Here is a 19,026-nt window from a genome sequence, read left to right as displayed (position 1 = left end):
AGCATGGGTACATTTAGCAAAATAAAAAGTACAAATAAAAAAAATATTTGGGTACAAATACAAATAAACTTAAAAATATGGGCACAAAAAGAAATTAATATATGGGTACAAATTAAAACTGAAAAGAAAATTGGTACAAATTAAAAAAGAATTACAACTTAAAAATGGGTAAAAATTAAAACTAAAAATATATAATAAAAAATTTAGTCATAAATATAAATATACTAATTGTAACATTTTTAACATTAAATGAATATATTTAGAAATAAAAAAATATTTTATTATTGAAATAATTAATGATGTTATTAATACCCAAAGACCTTGATCAAAAATTGAAAATGAATATGATTTTAATTAATGGAGTAGCAAAATGAAGGATGACAACCTAATTTCTCCAAAAAAAAAAGACATCTCTGTTTTTTTTTTTGAACAATTGATATTATCTACACTAAGGGGAAGGGATAGGTTTAGCCTCACAATAAACTTACAATAATATGGTTCAAATTTACCTTTAGCGAAAATCGAATTTAAAATCTCATCAAATAAAATAAGACATCTATTAAATATTAAAACAAAAATATAATATGAATTTGAATTAAGTAAACATTAAAGGATCAAAATCAATATCCAATTTAACATCAGATTTTTATTAAACTTTAATCTTCTTCAAAGATTAAGTTCAAAAACCCCAATTTTCTTTTGTGTAATTAAGAAGAGATATAATATGTACTAATTATACTCTGTTCTCCATTAAAGAAAGAGAGAGAGAGAGATCATTATTATTACACAAGTCGGTCTTTGCCATTGACTGACTTTTCTTTTGGATATTTGAAGTGCTTACTGCACCTTCCCAGAAGGTGCTTTAACCCCTCCGCTTCGTGTTTACTTGTACACCTCTCTCTCCTATATTATATAACTACTTGGTGTTTACTAGTACACCTCACAGAGAGATAGAGAGAGATCATTATTATTACACAAGTCGGTCTCTGCCATTGACTGACTTTTCTCTTGGATATTTGAAGTGCTTACTGCAACTTCCCAGAAGGTTCTCTCTCCTATATTATTTAACTACTTGGTGTTTACCAGTATACCTCTCTCTCTCTCTCCCCCCCTCTCTCTCCAATGGAAATTAGTGGAAGCAGGTCCTTGACCTTTATTTTAGCCTTTCTTCTTTGCTTTTGCAGTGAAACTTGTAACGCTAAGGATGATAGTACAAACTGTACCTCCTCCTGCGGCAATATTCGCAACATAAGCTACCCTTTTCGACTAAAACATGATCCAAAGCACTGCGGCCACATTCTGTATACTCTTTCCTGTGAGAACAACATTACAATACTAGATCTACCTTATTATGGTGATATACCTTATTCTGGTAAATACTATGTACAGACAATCAACTACAATAACAAAATACTCCGACTTCTAGATCCTGGCCTTGACAACAACAATTGCTCTTCCATGCCTCGAAATTTTCCTCCCGGCCCTTATTCACTAAGAGATCCATATCGTTCGTATAATCCCACCACCAATTTACGACTTTCAACATCAATATTTTACTTGAGGTGTAGAAACCCAGTGAATTCTTCTCTGTACGTGGATACTGCTCCATGCTTGAATAGTACTGCCACTTCTTTGATTCAACCAAAATCTTATAGTTATGTCAAGGTTGGCCCAAACGATATGAAAGTAGGGGAATTGAATGAGGGTTGCAGAGCAGAGAGGATTGCTTTGATGCATTTGAAGTACTACAAGCCCTCTTATGAATATATACACAGTGCACTCATGTATGGCTTTGAGCTTGGAGTGAATTGGCCCGATGAATTGCCCGATAAATTGACCTGCAAAGGCTATAGTTCTGACATTCCTCATCCTAAATGTTTTCCAAACACCATCCCAGGTGCGTAATTCTCAAATGAAGTACTGACTTATTATATTGTTATATAAAATATACGTCTGTTGCCAAGCAGTGTATTCATGCAAAAATCAACTGCTAGTTAATTATTCGAATTTACCTCCGGTTGCACAAGCTGCTTTAAGTTATTCAAATTAGTTTGAACATTTTTCATTTAGATTTTTTGTAGACGTTTTTATTCAAATAATCTGAGCTTGTAAGTAACCAATTGAAGCCTTCACTACGTAGTTCCCGAAGGGAAAAACTATACGGAAATTTGCCAATTAAAAAAGAAAAACAAACGAAATTATGCTGGAATAGAAATAACTAGCAAAAGAGCCCGCACGATGTTGTTGGTGTTTAAAATGTTTTGAAAATAGATAGGAGATACAGGTTATAGAAGCTAGAATTATATACATAAATCTATAGTTATCAAAAGATTGGCACATTAAATTACGCATTGTTCAAAAGATAGAGATGCTAAAAAAGTAGATTTATGTGCATAAGTTCATAGTTATCAAAAGATTGACCGCGTTCAAGTTCTGGATGCTCAAAAGATGGAGATGCTACAAAAGCTAGATTTATATACATATGGCCATAGTTGGAGAAATTAGGCACATACACCTCTCTAGTCAAGGATAGAGTTTGGTCTAAGTTCCATAACGAAATGGTAGATTATCCAATCCATAGTTTCAATCAAGCATGCTTAGTTTCAGTAAGCCTTCAGTCGTACGTGGGTTGTAATTAGCCCCAAAACTAATATTAATCAACAACTGAGACTAATCTAAAGCAAAATTAATAGTAATCAACAATACTATTTGGTATTGTATTAGTCAACTTCCTGAATCTTCTAGAATCTCAAATTCCCTCCACTTCGACCAGCTGGTATGAAATTAGTATCCCCAACTATCTTCTTATATTCTTGATCTTATAATCTGATGAATTGTCAGCCTCCACCTTTTCCTTTGCATCTACACATAGCGCAAACAAAAGCATTAGAAGTTTAACTTCGATATCAAAACTCAACATTATCTTTAGATATTTGTTTGTACTATTCAACATTGCGGTGGGCCTGATGGCTATTTGCAATTTGGTTTCTTAAGCACAACCTCAAAAGAGCTTTTGTACGCAACTAATTCTTCTAGTTCCTCCCTCTTTGCCTCTGTATTTCAGCAATCTTGCCTAATTTTGCCCTCCATTCTGCTGCTTCTCTCCTTAGTCTCTCCTCTTTTGCATAGTTCACAACGACAATATATGATCCACATCAAAAGACGACTACAAAAAATATATCATGTACATAGGGTCGAGACACAAATAAACTTAATCAATGATGCAGATTCATAGTGCGACAACAAAACCAATTTTGACGGTCAACTACATTGAATATTCCTTAACTAACTAAAAGTGCTAGAGTTTCAAACATCAGAAGCTACGATTCAATTCAAGGTGTAAAAACAAAATTGATCCACAAACATCCCAAAGACGATGCTCCAAAACTTTTAGGAAGCTTGGAAAATTAAAACTAACTGTCACAAACCATACCTTCTTCACGCAGCTGGGTTTCAGTCTTCTTCCTCATGAACAACAACACAACATTAAACTTTTACAACAAAAAAACTATGCAAAGAAAATTCAATGAATAAAAGTAAAACTCTCTAAAAAAGGTCGTACCCAGTGCACAAGGCTCCCGCTTTAAGCAGGGTCTGGGAGAGGTGAATGTCGTACCCAGTGCACAAGGCTCTCTGAACCAAAAAAAATCTCGAGTTTAAACTACAAATTAATTTGGCCCTTTGAAGCAAGATCAAGATTTCTACAAAATTTCGGCAAAATATCGATCAATTACCCCAAATTAGAAACAAACCCTACTTCATTATACATGCATATTATTTCCTTATTCAGATATGAACTTGACATTATCTCTTCCAAAATCACTTTTGAAGGAGATTATACACGTAGTGGAATCTTACCCAAAGCCAGTTTCGTGTTGTTCTTAGTATAGTAGTAGTAATGTTATGCTGCTCTCTCCATTTTCTTATTCTTTTAGACCTAACAGTCTCTGCATTTAATTGCAGAATGTCTTTTTTTTGCTTTTAAAATTTCAGTAACCCTAAACCAATTTCAAAATTTTTTGAAGTTTAAAATTGAAATTGTGCATAATCAAAACTGGAACAAAACTCTAAATAGCTTACTATGTAGAGCTCATTGTCATGTACAAGAGTAGCTTGGTTCAACGACTCCTTAGCTCTGACACTCCGGCACCCTAGCTCCGGCACCATTGGCGTGAGCTCCTTTTTGTATCCCCTGTGGATCTTGTCTCCTTCAACGGCTTCTTCTTGTGGTGGCCATGGCTACTAAAGATGAGATTGTTGACTATCTGAATATAACTCTGGAAGATAGCCTCGACTTGGAGGAACGCTTTGATAGCTCCATCCATCTCATGGGACAACTCATTGCCGACCATGAACCCTCCTAGAATGTGGTTAAGGAAACCCTCCGATCAGCCTAGAACAAAATGGGGGTGGTCCGTGTCCTCAAAGCTAAGGATAACAAATATATCATTGCTGTCGGGGATGAGGTGGTAGCCAGAAAGCTTATGGAAGGAAACCTATGGTTTGTGAAGGATTACACTTTCTCGGATAAACTTTGGCCCCTATACCACTCGATTGATGACATCAAACTTGACCGTGCTATCTTCTAGATCCAAGCTCACGACATCCTGAGGAATTTTCGCACTAAGGCCAATGCTCAATCCTTGGGGGGAAAAATTGGGTCGGTGTTAGAGGTGGAGGATGTGGATTCCTGTGACTACACGTGGACTTCGACACCTGTAAAACTGGAGGTGGCGACTTTTAGGGCTGTCGGATGGCGAGATGCATATTCTGTTGAATCATTTTCTGGTGATGAGAAACGATAAAGAAATTACCGACGGTTCTGGAATTGCAGGGGACAAACCCCCTGCGGTACCATCTGCGGGCTCTGTGTCCTCTACTTTTTTTGACATCGTGGTTTCCCACAAACACGGAATCAAGGGTCAATCCTACACCAATCCTTCCTGGGCAATCCTCCACTGCTCGATCACGCTTAACTTCTGAATTGGGCCATATGTAGCATCCAGACAGCTTTGGGACCCAATTCTCCAATGAGACCCTTACTATCGTTGTCAATGTCCCTTCGCTTGAAAAAATACTAGCTTGATCATAACCGCCTACCTTCTTAGGCCTTCCAAAATTCAACAGGCCTTTTCCAGGCCTCGAACGAAGTTAGTGTGAACCCAACAAACTTCAAGTTACTGGACTACTTCCCACCCCAAACAAATCTCAGTGATTTCGATGCTTCTGCCAATAAAATGGCATCCCATATCAGCAATCAATCCGACGTAGTGAATGAAAGCCACATTCTATATACTCCACCTGCAACAAGGGCAAGGGTAATCCAAACCACATAAAGTGATGACACTCCGACCAAGGCCAACTGCAATGCTCGTGGACCCAAATCCATAAGGGGTGGCTGGGGCGGTGGTTGTGGCACCAAAACCTCTCAATGGCTTGGAATATTTGTCTGATGGTGAACCCAGGTATGAATTTAACCTTTACGATGTGGCTATAAGTCTATCCAAAGAGTTGGTGGAGGCTGAGAAGAATGGATTACTTGAAAGGAAAAGGGCGACATATAATGTTCTATCGGTGGAGGCTGACGGGTTTCATCCCCGCCTCCAGCCATGATAACATTAGTCTAGAACTGTCGAGGGCTTGGGAACCTCTGGAAAGTTCAGGCACTACAAGATTTAATCCGGCAACAAGATCTTATTAGGAAAATTATCCTTTCATTTTCATTAACTCAATAAGGTTACACCCTGATGCCTTATATACTAGTTACTCACTAGTATTAGATAGCTAACTAATTACACCTTCATCAACTCATCACTCACTAATTACAAAACAACTATCACAACCTTAACTGTTTACAGTTTTACCCTTATTATCCCCCCTCAAACCGAACTGAGGTAGCCGAAGGGAGAGTTTGGCCCGGAGAAGATGGAATCTGTGCTTGGACAGAGCCTTGGTGCATATATCAGCAACCTGATCTTGAGTACACACAAACAAAACTTGAACTTGATGAGCAAGCACTCTTTCCCGAATGTAGTGATAATCAATCTCCACATGCTTGGTTCGAGCATGGAAGATTGGATTTTTAGCCAATGAAATGGCAGAAATGTTGTCACACCAAATCTGAGGGGAAGAAGGAAGAGCAAGACCAACATCAAGTAAAGCTTGCTTATCCATGTCAGTTCAGCTGCAGTGTTAGCCAAAGATCGATATTCAGCTTCGGTCGATGACCGAGCCACAGTAGGCTGTTTCTTGGCACTCCAGCTTATAAGGGAGTCACCCAAATAGACACAAAACCCCCCAGTAGATCGGCGATCAAGACTGCAACCGGCCCAGTCGGCATCAGAGAAAGCAGTAATAGTAAGAGGTTTAGGACATTTGGGAAACCATAAGCCAAGAGACAGGGTACCCTTTAGATATCGGAGAATGCGTTTGACGGCCTGAAAATGAGCTTGTCTTGGACAGTGCATAAATTGACAAACCAAATTAACTGCAAAAGACAGATCTGGCCGTGTCCATGTTAAGTATTGCAAACCACCAACCAAAGATCTATATTCCTCAAGGTTATCAAGCAGAGAAGAGTCATGATCCAATTTAGTTGTACTAAGAGGAGTGACACAAGGTTTGGAGCCTTCCATGTGGGCTTTGGAGAGAAGATCAAGAATATACTTGTGTTGAGAGAGAAGGATACCAGATGAAGACCGCTTGACTTCAATACCAAGGAAGTAATGAAGAGGACCAAGATCTTTGACAGGAAATAAAGAACTGAGCTGAGAAATAACATCTTGGCAGAGTTGAGCATTCGGTCCAGTAACAATAATATCATCAACGTAGACCAAAATGAAGATCAACGCAGGAGCCTTCTTGACAAATAAAGAATGATCATTTGAGGAACCTGAGAAACCCAGAGACTTCAATGCAGTGGTGAGTTTGTCATACCAGGCCCTGGGGGCTTGCTTGAGCCCATACAAAGATTTATGGAGATGACAAACATGATTTAGCTTGGTAGGGTCTTCAAATCCTGGTGGTTGGATCATGAACACAGATTCTGTCAAGTTACCATGCAAAAAAGCATTGCTGACATCAAGTTGATTGAGAAACCAATCAAACTTAGCAGCCAAAGTGAGAAGTAACCGAATAGTAACAGGCTTAGCAACTGGACTAAATGTCTCAGTATAATCAATACCGTGCTGCTGATGGAAGCCTTTTGCAACAAGCCTAGCTTTGTACCTATCAATAGTACCATCCGGTTTTCGTTTGATTCGGAACACCTATTTCGCACCAACCAAGTTCTGAGTGGGAGATGCAGGAACTAGAGACCAAGTTCCAGTTTGAATGAGAGCATTACATTCTTCTTGCATTGCTCGACGCCAATGAGGATGTTTAGAGGCTTGAAGATAGGTAGAAGGTGTATAATCGGGAGAGAGATCAGAAGAGATGGGATACTTGGTTGCCATAAGTGCTTTGGGTTTAAAAATACCCGATTTGGATCTGGTTTGCATGGAATGAGTATCGAGAGGGATTGAGGGTGCAGAAAGAGGAGGGTTAGGTAAGGCAGTAGAAGAGGGGACAGGAAGAGATGGGGATAGAGAGGGTGAAGAGGGAGTTGGAGATAAGAGAGGAGACAAAGAGGAAGAAGGTTGAAATAGAGAAGGAAAAGTTAAAGTGGTGGGAATAGGATTGGATGGTTGCAAAGGAGAAGAACTAGAGCTGGAATGTGATGGCGGAGGATGATCCTGTTGAGCAAAAGGAAATGTATCTTCATAAAAAATAACATGCCTTGAAAGATACACTCTGCCAGTGGAAGGATCAAGACATTTATAGCATTTGTGGTTTAAACTGTACCCCAAAAAAACACATTCCTTGCTCTTGGGATCAAGCTTGGAAGTTGTATAAGGTTTCAACCATGGGAAACATCGGCATCCAAAAATTTTCAGTGAGGTGTAATCTGGAGATCTGTGAAATAGTAGTTCCCAAGGTGAGAAGTTGGTGGTTGTTGGCATCCGATTGATGAGATAGATAGCTGTGGCAAAAGCTTCAACCCAATAAGACTGAGGAACCTTGGATGCTGCTAGGAGAGTTCGAGCAGTTTCAACCAAATGCCGGTGCTTGCGCTCAGCACAACCATTTTGCTCAGGTGTGTGGGGGCAGCTTAACTGATGGGAAATGCCTTGTTCTTGAAGAAACCGGATAAACTTGAGACTCAGAAATTCCCCACCAGAATCAGATCGCAAGATAACAATCTTAGTACTGAGTAAAGTTTCCACCAACACTTTGAATTGCACAAATGTATCAAAGACATCAGATTTAGACTTGAGAGGAAAAAACCAAGTATACTTGGTGTAGTCATCAACAAAAATGAGATAATAGCGAAATCCATTAACAGAAAGGAGTGGTGCAGGACCCCATACATCAGTGTGCAAGAGCTCTAGAGGCCTACTGGATGTACAAGAAACATAAGCAAAAGACAACTTGGAACTCTTGCCTAGAGCACAACTAGAGCACACATATTTATTTAAAGCACTGGAAACTGAAATACAAGAATGAGTTGCTAGTTTACGAAGAATGTTGAGAGCCGGATGACCCAATCTATGATGCCAAGTCTGCGGGGAAGCTTTAGCAGAAGCAGCAAATGCCTTTTGATTACCAGCAATAGAAGATGCATGAAATGGATAGAAACCAGCTCTCACAGGACCTTTAAAAAGTGTTTTCTCCGAAGAAAGATCCTTCACAATGAAGTGAAAAGGATACAAATGAATAGAACACCAATTATCAAGAATAAACCGATTTGCGGAAATCAAATCTTGCTTAAGATGAGGAACATGCAAGACAGTGTTAAGATCAAAACAATGAGAACCAGTATTAAGTGTAGAAGAACCAGAATTGAGAAAAGGCAAACCTTTGCCATCACCAATATACACTTGCTCAGGTCCAGTGTAGGGCTCAGGATTCTGCAAATTGGTGGAGGAATGAGTCATGTGCGAGCTCGCACCAGAATCAAGAAGCCAAGTAGGAGGGGTAGAGGCATGATAAGCAGCGGGAGAGTTCTTGTTACCAAAATTGGGATTCATGCGCTGAGGACACTCAACAGCTTCATGATCCAATTGGCGACAAATTTGACAAGAAATCTTTCTGTGAGAATTGTTGTACTGAGAACGAGGACCACGATTGTAACGAGGATTACCCTGAAAGCCGCGATTGAATCGTTGATTGCCCTGAAAACCTTGATGATTCCGCTGTGAACCACGATTTGTGTAATTACGAGATTGAGAGAAATTGCCACGATTTGGAGTACCATAGGATTGGGAAGAAGAGCCGTTCTGAGTAAAGAATGCTTGCGGACCAAAATCACCAAGAGGTGTGGGAAGAAGACCAGCAGAAGCATTAAAAGCTTGAACGGGAGTAGAAGGTGAGGCTTTCTTGCGAGCAGTCAGTTGAAGCTCCTTACTCAAAAGCAGCCCATGAAGTTCATCAATAGTGGTTGAACCCAGGCGAAATTGGATTGCATCAATGAAAGACTCATACTCAGAGGGCAAACCATGTAAAATGACAGAAATCAACTCAGAATCTTCGATTGGAGCGCCTGCATTGGCAAAAGCATCTGCGATTTCTTCAATTTGTTGAAGATAGAGCGCAGCCGTAGAATCACCCTTCGTGATGCTACGAAGACGAGAACGAAGCTCATGAATGTGCGATTGCGAAGCCGTTGCAAGTCGCGATTCCAATTTGGACCAGAGCTCACGGGCCGAATTAACTCCAACAGTGTACGGAATTAGGGCATCCGAGAGAGTAGAATTGATCCAAATCAAGATATTCTGATCATTCTCAAACCAAGTAACATACTGAGGATTGAGAGTAGAAGTTTGAGTACCGGAGGAGTCAAGAAGGTATTTCGGTGGAGCAGACATCGTGCCGTCAATGATTCCGGTGAGATTGTACCGGCGAAGGATAGGAGCGAACAGAGCACTCCAGGTGAGATAGTTCGTCGATGTGAGCTTGATCGGCACCATAGATCCAATATTTTGGATCGTAATCGACGATGTCGTCGAGGAGAGAGAAGAATTAGGACAAGAAGCAGATCCAGAAGAAGGAGATCCAGCCATGGTGATTACTAGGGTTGGAAGAATCGAAGATTAAGAAGCGGGAGATTTCTAGGGTTTGAAGATTCGAAGAGGAAGAAGCGGGAAGCAGAAGGAGAGGATCGGCTGTCGTAGGACTTAGGCGAGTGATACCATATTAGGAAAATTATCCTTTCATTTTCATTAACTCAATAAGGTTACACCCTGATGCCTTATATACTAGTTACTCACTAGTATTAGATAGCTAACTAATTACACCTTCATCAACTCATCACTCACTAATTACAAAACAACTATAACAACCTTAACTATTTACAGTTTTACCCTTATTAGATCTCACCTTGGTATTCTTGTGTGAAACCAAGGTTAACATTGTGGCCCTTTATTCTCTGAGATTAAAATTGGGATTCGACAGGTTTTTTGGTGTACCCTCGTGGGGGCAATCTAGGGGCCTGTGCTTTTGTGGAATAATGAAATCAATATGCGAGTTCTGGGCTTTTCTGATCACTTCATTGATTCGAAAATTGGTGCAATTGGCGACGATTTTCATTGGAGATTCATTGGCTTCTATGGCCACTCGACGATGGAAGATTGCCCCCTGTCATGAGACCTCTTCAAATCGTTGGCTTTGGTCAATTTGTTACCTTGGGCTATTGGAGGAGACTTTAACGAACTACTTCAACCCACTGAAAAGGAAGTTGGACATGCCCGTCCCATCAATCAAATCCCTAATTTTTGGGAAGCAGTTAACATTGCAACTTGCATGATCTTAGGTTCACAAGCCATCCTTACACTTGGATCACTACCAGAGCTTGTGGAATTAAAGAACACTTGGATCGGTTTCTTGCTTCTGCCCAGGATCTCTTTAATTCTGCCAAAGTTACCCACCTTTACCCAAGCAAATCTAACCATGTTTTCCTTATCCTAGACGTCTGTGGGTTTCCCGTGAAGAGGCAAACATGGATAAAAGGAATTTTGGGCAAAACACTATGGGTGCAAGGACGTCATTCGTGCTGCCTAGGCTCAATCCTTCGCTGGTGTTCCTATGTTCCAGGTAGTGCAAAAGATAAAGGTTACTAGGGTGGCCCTTTCAAAATAGTGTCAATTCGTTTTTAGGGGTTGTCAATATGAACTGACTAAGGTTCGTGCCAAATTGGGCAGCTTACTCTCATGATCACTTGATGATATGGTCATCAAGGAAAAAGCCATTCTCATGTGACAACTTGATATTCTGATTGGCCTAGAGGAATCCTTTTGGAGGCAAAAATCTCGTGTTTTATGGCTTCATGAATAGGGATAGAAACACCAACTTCTTCCACAGGAGGGCAAACAATAGGAGGGTTAAAAATATAATCAAAGGCCTGACAGATAAGGCTGGAAATTGGGTAAATGAGGGCCCGACCAACGAAAACATGGTTCTCAAGTACTTTGGTGACCTATTCTCTTCTACAAGCTCAGGTAATAGAGATTTAACCCTTGACCCAGTTAAACCTAAAGTCTCTGCGAATATGAATAGGGCCTTGGATGGTGTTCAATGCGGAGGAAATTAAGGCGGCCTTATTCCAAATGGCGCCCTCAAACTTTGGGCCCCAGACAAAAACCCTTTTCTTTCACCAACACTTTTGGCATATTATGGGCAAGGATGTCACTTCCACTATACTTTCCTTCTTCTCCACTGGCAATTTACTTAAGCTGGTCAATTTCACCTAAGTTTCATTAATCCCAAAAGAAAAGAACCCTAATGATATGTCTCAATTGCGACCAATCAGCCTATGCAACGTCCTTTTCAAAATTGCTTCCAAATCATTAGGAAACCAGCTTAAATCCATACTAACCCATATCATCTCCCCTACTCAGAGTGTTTTCGTGCTGGGATAGAACATTTCTGACAATACCATTCTCGCCTCGGAGCTATCTAACTATTTGTTTAAGCATCAGCGGGGCAATAATGGGTTACTGTCTTTTAAGCTAGATATCAATAAAACATATGATTGTATTGGGTGGGAGTACGTATCCTTGCCAAACTTGGGGTTCTCTAATTTGCAGATTGACTTGATGATGACGTGTGTATCCTCCGTCTCATACTCTTTCATCATTAATGGATGCCCTCGGGGCTATCTCCATCTGTCTCGAGGCCTCCGTTAAGGCGACCCCCTCTCTCCATATCTCTTCATTTTGTGTACGGAAGGCCTGTCGGCTTTGGTGAACAATTTGGAGATAGAGGGAAGGATTCGCGAAATTGCTTGTGCTCTAGGGCCCCACCTATCAGTCATTTGTTGTTAGCTGACGACAACCTTTTTTTCTGCTGGGCTAAGGAACCTGAATGTCTCAATCTGTCAAATGCCTTCACTGCATATGAACTCGCCTCCAGTCAGAAAATCAACCTTAACAAGAGCGAGGTTTGTGTTAGCCGAAATATCAAACTGCTTCTTTGAAGGGGTTTTCATAGATAACCTTATGGCTGGCAGGTCACTAACGTCTTCTCTCCCCTTAAGGCAAAAGTTCTGATTGCACATTTGGCTTTGACTTGGGCATCCAATAGGGTTTTTCAAAGATGCCAATTTGAATCGGACTCGCTTCAGATTGTAGACTTGTTGCGGGATCCCTCTACTAATGTTTCCACTCTTGGTCATTGAGGATGTCAAAGCAATGCTCTCGTCAATCATTGAGGCCTATTTTACCTATGTACGTTGTCAAGCCAACGGAGTGGCCCATAGACAAGCTCGTTTTGGTTTATCATCTAATCATGTTTGTAATTGGGTTGAATCCCCACCTGATTTAATCCTTGACTTACTCTTTGAGGACTTTCCTCAACCATGATTGGCTTTACTCTGTATTGACCTTTTATGAATATGAATCAACTATCATTTCTTAAAAAAAAAAAAAAAAAAAAAAAAACAGCACAAAGACACAAACGTAATCAATTGACTTTTATTTAAATGGAAAGAAAGTAGTGGTCTGGTTCACCTATCTTCTATTTAGTGTCACTCCAGTTCTATTTTTTTATTATAAGTTTGTCACTTCACGCATATTTCCCTATAATTGAAAAGATTCTAGTAGTGATTGTGAGTGTGATCTCATCTTAGATGCCAAAATGGTGTATTTTAGTCGATGGTTGAAATGAAATAACACAGACTAAGTATGCTACCCCATCCCACCTGCAACCCCTCTGGTCAACCCTATCTCTACCTGCAACCCATCAACCCCTCGGCAAACCATGCCTCAACGACATCGACAGCAACCACCCCTTTAAACGCAGTGACAAAAGTGCCCCCAGATCCTGTCCGTTGGATCTGGATTGAAGCGGGCAAAAGAGTCATTTCGACTCTTTCCGTGCAACCCAGCCCAACACACAGGGCAGCCCACTTCGGGCCCAGACGCAGAGCCGAAACCCCTTCTTTTAGGCGAAGAACCACCCAAAGAAAGAGTTCAGTGCCAAAACCGTGAATTTTCAAAATCAGGGGAAAGATGAACAATGCCATTGGAAATCCAACTTTAGACTATAGTAATCAAGCCATGAGAATGTTTGCATTCCCCCTTGTGGGGTTGAACTCATATCCCCACTTACAAATAACGTATATTTAATGTAAAAATTTCATAATTGGAATCGTTCAATGTCTTAGTCTTCAATTGAAGATCAACTCTATAAAATATCATTCAAGTTGGAGATCACTTAGTTATCTAAATCTATCAAAGAAATCAACGTTTCATCATGATTATGCTTCTTGGTACCTACACCATTAATTTATTTGATACATTTGGATGACTAAACGATCTCCGATTCGAATTATTTTTTGTAGGTATGATTTTCATATGAAGACTAGGAGATTGAATAGTTCCAATTATGAAATTTCTACTATAAAGATATATTAATTTGTAAGTGGAGGAATGAGCTCATTCCCCAAAAGAGGAATGCAAGTATTATCCAAAGCGATATGGCTTCAATAGAAATTTTTAGTGTGGTGTATGAAAAACTAAAGCTTATAAACCCATCGTTTTAGTTGCATCCTTTATTGTCTTTGCAGCTCTCCATGAGACTCTTTAAATATGTTGGAATGCTAGTTTAAAGAGTCAAACTAAGAAAATCAAGCTCCAAGAAACTCCATAGCGCACTTTTTAGTTTAGTTTTGTGAATAGTTACTCTAGTTTTAAAGATGAGGAGAGAAGTTAAAGAGATTGCTAAACATATAAAAAAATTATTAATTTGAGAGAGAAAGATGTGAAGGACGAGAAATATGGGGATGGTTTAAATAATAATTTTTTTTTGGAAATCTTAATGAAACATTTTTGGTACTATTCACTTTTAAAGTTAAGGACATTTTTACCTTGAAAAGTCAATTTTGGTACTATTCACTTACGCCTTTATTTTATCATTTTTATTAAAACTAAAGTTTTTGATGACTTTTCTTTAGTTTTCCCTTCTTTTTTTTTTGTCAAACAATAGGTTTGTTAGATTAGGAGCCGATGCGGTTCGAATTCACACCATGGTGCAAGGGCAACACTCTTCTCCATCACTGTGGCACTGAGTTTGTTAAAATATTGATGATTATTTTTTTGAACAAATGATATTATCTAAATTAAGGAGTTTGGGGTTGTTGTGGGGGGTGGGGGGTCATGACCTTTCCCAAAACCATATCTTAGTTCCGCTATCAATTGCATGACAAATGAATTAAATGTTGCTTTATTTCATATGCTATACAGGTATCAACAATGGCAGCAACTTGAATTTTATTTTCTAACTGTTGTTATGCTAATGTTGTTTTCTTGTTATACTGTAGGTTTATTTCGATTCCTGTGGAATCAATTCCGTAAGTGGTCCCTCTCCAAAACAAAACAAAACAAACAAACAAAAAGAAAAGAAAAGCATCTTTCTAGTCTCTTTCAAATTCAATGTTTACGATTGTTGCTTGAAAAGATATGTTACAAAACTTGTTGATTTTAAACTCTAAAGATTCGTTGTGGTATTGCTAATTGTGTATTGTTTTGTCACTGTAGGTTATTATATGCGTGAACCCGTATATTATTTTCGTAAGGACTTTCTCCCTCAAATCAATGCTAATTTATTTTTCTGTCACTGTGGTACATTATATGCACATCTCAAAGATAGTCTAGTATTTTATCGTTGATGAATTTTGTGTGGTATTTATTTCAGGAAACGCTCCTCGATGGTTACCATTCAATTCCATTTGTAGGGACTTTCTCCCCCAAGAGCTTGTATTTCTTGATAATATAGTCAAGTCTTTGATTTTTATTCACTTTTCAAATTTTGAGCCGTTACGGTCTTTACCATTTCCATTTGATTTTTACTTTTTGCTATTTTTATTGCAGCGCGTGGAGCGGCTATACTCATGGTCATCGGTAAGAATTATTGTATATATTTATGCGTGTGCATGCATGGGCGTGCGTGTCCATTTTTAGCATAGATTCCAACCTCATGACTGAAATCAAACAAAATTCATGGGTTATCAGTACTACTCGATACTCTTTGAATGTTTTAACTTTTCTTTTTCTTTCTCCTCTTCCCTCTCGCTCTCTACCACTCTCATTCTGATTATAAGTAATGTTAAGGAAACCAAATTTTTTAAATTAAATTTGCAAACTAAATGATATGATTGAAGATGATTGGATTAGTAATTAAGTATCGATTAACGTGCGTGTTTCTTATTTATGACATATCATTTGGTTTAAAAATTTTAATCTCCTTAGCATTACTCTTCTGATATTGAACCTGAGGGTGGTCTGCGACACCTTCAAATTTGCCGTCACCCACCTCAGATTTAAGAGCTTGTGAGGTTGCCGGTGTCCCTTGTGTCCTTCTCCGGCATAAGAGAGGAGGGCAATAAAAAGAGGAAGAAACAATAAGAAAGAAAGAGAAAGGGAAAGAGAGACTTGAGGGAAGGATGAATGGTTGGTTGTGGGGTGGGGTGGCCGGTGTAGGTATCCGAGAAGGGAGTCGGCCAATGCGGGAGGGGAAGGGTGGTGGAGGTGATTTGGGGACTCGGAACTTGTTTAATTTATCAAAAGATTTTTTTGTAAGTGTTAATTTATATCTCATTCATTAAAGAGTGGCTTGATCTGAAGCTTACCTCAAAAGAAGAAAAAAGTTTATAGTGTGGATTTGAAAAATAAGTTTTTGTTCTTATGATTCTTTTGGTGATATATTTCTTATGCAGGGTCATTTTTTCCAGCAAGACTACTGTTTGGGGTTCCAGTTGTGACTGCATTTTTAGTATATATATGGCGCAGAAGACATTTGTCAATGTACAGTACAATAGAAGACTTTCTGCAATGCAATAACAACTTCATGCCTATAAGGTACTCTTACTCCGAAATTAAGAAGATGACTTGCAAGTTTAATGATAAGTTGGGTGAAGGCGGCTTTGGCTCCGTATTTAAAGGAAAGTTACGTAGTGGCCGTTTTGTAGCAATTAAAGTTTTGAGCAAGCCCAAAGCAAATGGCCAAGATTTCATTAGTGAAATAACTACAATCGGAAGGATTCACCATGCTAATGTGGTGCAACTTGTGGGTTATTGTGTCGAGGGATCAAAGCGTGCTTTAGTATATGATTTTATGCCCAATGGCTCTCTTGATAAATACATTTATTCCAAAGAAGGAAGTATCTCCTTAAGTATCAAGAACATGTATGAGATTTCTCTTGGAGTGGCTCAAGGGATTGAATATCTACATCAAGGGTGTGACATGCAAATTCTACATTTTGACATCAAGCCTCATAACATTCTTCTTGATGAGAACTTTAAAGCAAAGGTTTCTGACTTTGGGCTTGCAAAATTGTATCCCGTAGATAATAGCATTGTCTCTTTGACGGCAGCACGAGGTACACTGGGATATATTGCTCCTGAGTTGTTCTACAAAAATATTGGAGGCGTCTCATACAAGGCAGATGTCTATAGTTTTGGAATGTTGTTGATGGAAATGGCAAGCAGAAGGAAGAATTGGAATGCAACGGTAGAGCATCCAAGCCAAATGTACTTCCCAATGTGGGTATATGATCAGTATATTGTGGGAAATGACTTGGAAATGGACAATGTTACAGAGGAGGAAAAGAAAGTAATAAGAAAGATGGTTATAATCGCCTTGTGGTGTATTCAAATGAAACCAAGTGATCGCCCATCGATGTCCAAAGTTGTCAAAATGCTTGGAGGAGATGGTGATTGTTTGCAAATGCCTCTCAGGCCTTCTCTATGCCCACAAGAGACACCTGTGACTGTGGGTGATATTCAAGACAATAAATCGAACCCAATATGTTCTAACGTGGAGCTAACATGTTCATTGTCAGCTAGGTGATGATCAAATTGTTGAGAAAGTGCAATAATGTATTATTAATTAAATTATTACTTTAAAGTGATTTAGTGAAGAACTGTCATCTGTAATTGTTTGGGCTTGGATTCATCTAAGAACCACTAGTGTTGGTGCCTATACATATACATGTTACTCTAATTCAACAATTGTTATTAACTGTAGGAGCCTTTTAGCGATGCTTACATTGTCAAGTTTTCTCCTCCTAACATCTGGACCACCGTTTTCAAGAAAGGACGACTCACCGAATGTCACTAGATGCACTAGAGCCCTAAAATTGGAAGTTGCTTTGGAATCTTAACATTCCCTTCTTCCTGAATATCGATTCGTTGGTCATCTCCTTCCTCTAGAAGATTATGAATCCATTTTGGATAGTAAATTTCATTTGTCGTGTCCTTTATTGTTGAACCATTATTCTTCTTTCCTTATATCATCTCAAGCAGCAGCATTCCAAAATTATAGACATATGCCTTGTAAGACACATTTTCCTGGAAAACACTTTGGGTGCAATGCACCCTATGGTCCCCCTCACTGTAACCATTGGCACTGATTTGATCCTTGGAACATAACTTGGCCAGACCAAAATCAGAGATTTTTGGCGTGAAGTTTTGTTTGAGCAAAACATTATGGTTTGATATCGAAATGGAGGATTCATTTATCACATCCTGGGTTCCTTTGGCAATGCCAATAGCAATATCTTGCAACTAATCCCAATCAAGGAAAGAGTTCTTTCTACCTACTCAGGAAATATAATCCCGGAGTAAACCAAGGTAAACACCAGTCCTACGTAACTCATGTGGCCCCAAACGTTTTTGTTTTGCCTGCAAATGACAGTTCCATAAATTAGACTGTCATTTCCCGAAGTTAACTAATATTTGTTCGGGCAAAGATTTCTTTGGATTGACACTTTGGATTTGTAATCAGGCTCTTGCTTGTTAATGTGCTACAAAAAGAGAATAAAGTTAGTTCTAAAAAGTGCCTTGGTGGGGCCTTAGGTATAGGCCTTGAGGCTCGCAATCAAAACTAAGTGTTAGGCATGCCACTGCTATCTCAGTATAACAGATGTAGAACACGTGTGTTTTAAGTAGATTACTTGCGCCTCAAGTTACTTCAAACTTGTTATCAAAGGATTGTTGTGGATGGGTTAAGTCCACATTAATTTCTTTTTCTTACCTTGTAAACAAGGACTTTTAGTTCATAGTCTTGTATGTTCAAAATGAAGGGAGTCCAGATCTCCTTTAGTTACTTGTTTGGTTCTAGATTATATCTAATGAAAGCATATTCATTTAAGCGAACCAGATCCAAATGCAAATGGACTTCTTAATATAGAAAAACAGGTGGAAATAACTTGAATACATAATGGAAAATGCATTAAGCAATAGATCTACTAATTTAGAAAACAAACAAATAGCTTCGGGCAAGATTTCACCTTGTCTGGCAAGGTTGAACTTCTTACAGTCACTTTTCTTTGAGTTTACAAGAGTTGTATGCTTAAAAAATGATGGATGGTAAACAAGTTTATATAAGGGAATTGATACTACACCACTAAGGGAGGTAGCAGAGCTTTTAGACTATACAAAAGATGTCTTTTGTAAGGAAATATCCTTAAAAAGACTGAATCTGGGCTGAGTT

The 19,026-nt window shown here is 39.0% G+C and overlaps 2 protein-coding genes and 1 long non-coding RNA gene across 4 annotated transcripts in view; 1 reads left to right on the top strand and 2 right to left on the bottom strand.

Moving 5' to 3' along the window:
• The window catches only part of LOC126612227 (rust resistance kinase Lr10-like), a 145,974-nt gene that overhangs the window by 94,569 nt on the left and 32,379 nt on the right, over positions 1–19,026 (bottom strand). The window lies entirely within an intron of this gene.
• On the top strand, positions 972–17,535 carry LOC126612107 (rust resistance kinase Lr10-like). Its single transcript, XM_050280418.1, has 6 exons — positions 972–1,897; positions 14,855–14,884; positions 15,072–15,104; positions 15,229–15,264; positions 15,405–15,434; positions 16,250–17,535. The coding sequence occupies exons 1-6, from the start codon at positions 1,123–1,125 to the stop codon at positions 17,380–17,382; spliced, it is 2,037 nt and encodes a 678-aa protein (XP_050136375.1). The 5' UTR covers positions 972–1,122; the 3' UTR covers positions 17,383–17,535.
• On the bottom strand, positions 2,370–3,542 carry LOC126613016 (uncharacterized). Its single transcript, XR_007619568.1, has 2 exons — positions 3,001–3,542; positions 2,370–2,862 (listed from the first exon to the last, which is right to left on the bottom strand). It is a non-coding gene; the product is annotated as an uncharacterized LOC126613016 (long non-coding RNA).

The sequence above is a fragment of the Malus sylvestris genome, chromosome 2 (assembly GCF_916048215.2).
Source record: "Malus sylvestris chromosome 2, drMalSylv7.2, whole genome shotgun sequence".
In the NCBI taxonomy this organism is placed as follows: domain Eukaryota; kingdom Viridiplantae; phylum Streptophyta; class Magnoliopsida; order Rosales; family Rosaceae; genus Malus; species Malus sylvestris.
This window is presented reverse-complemented; position numbering and strand designations above follow the sequence as displayed.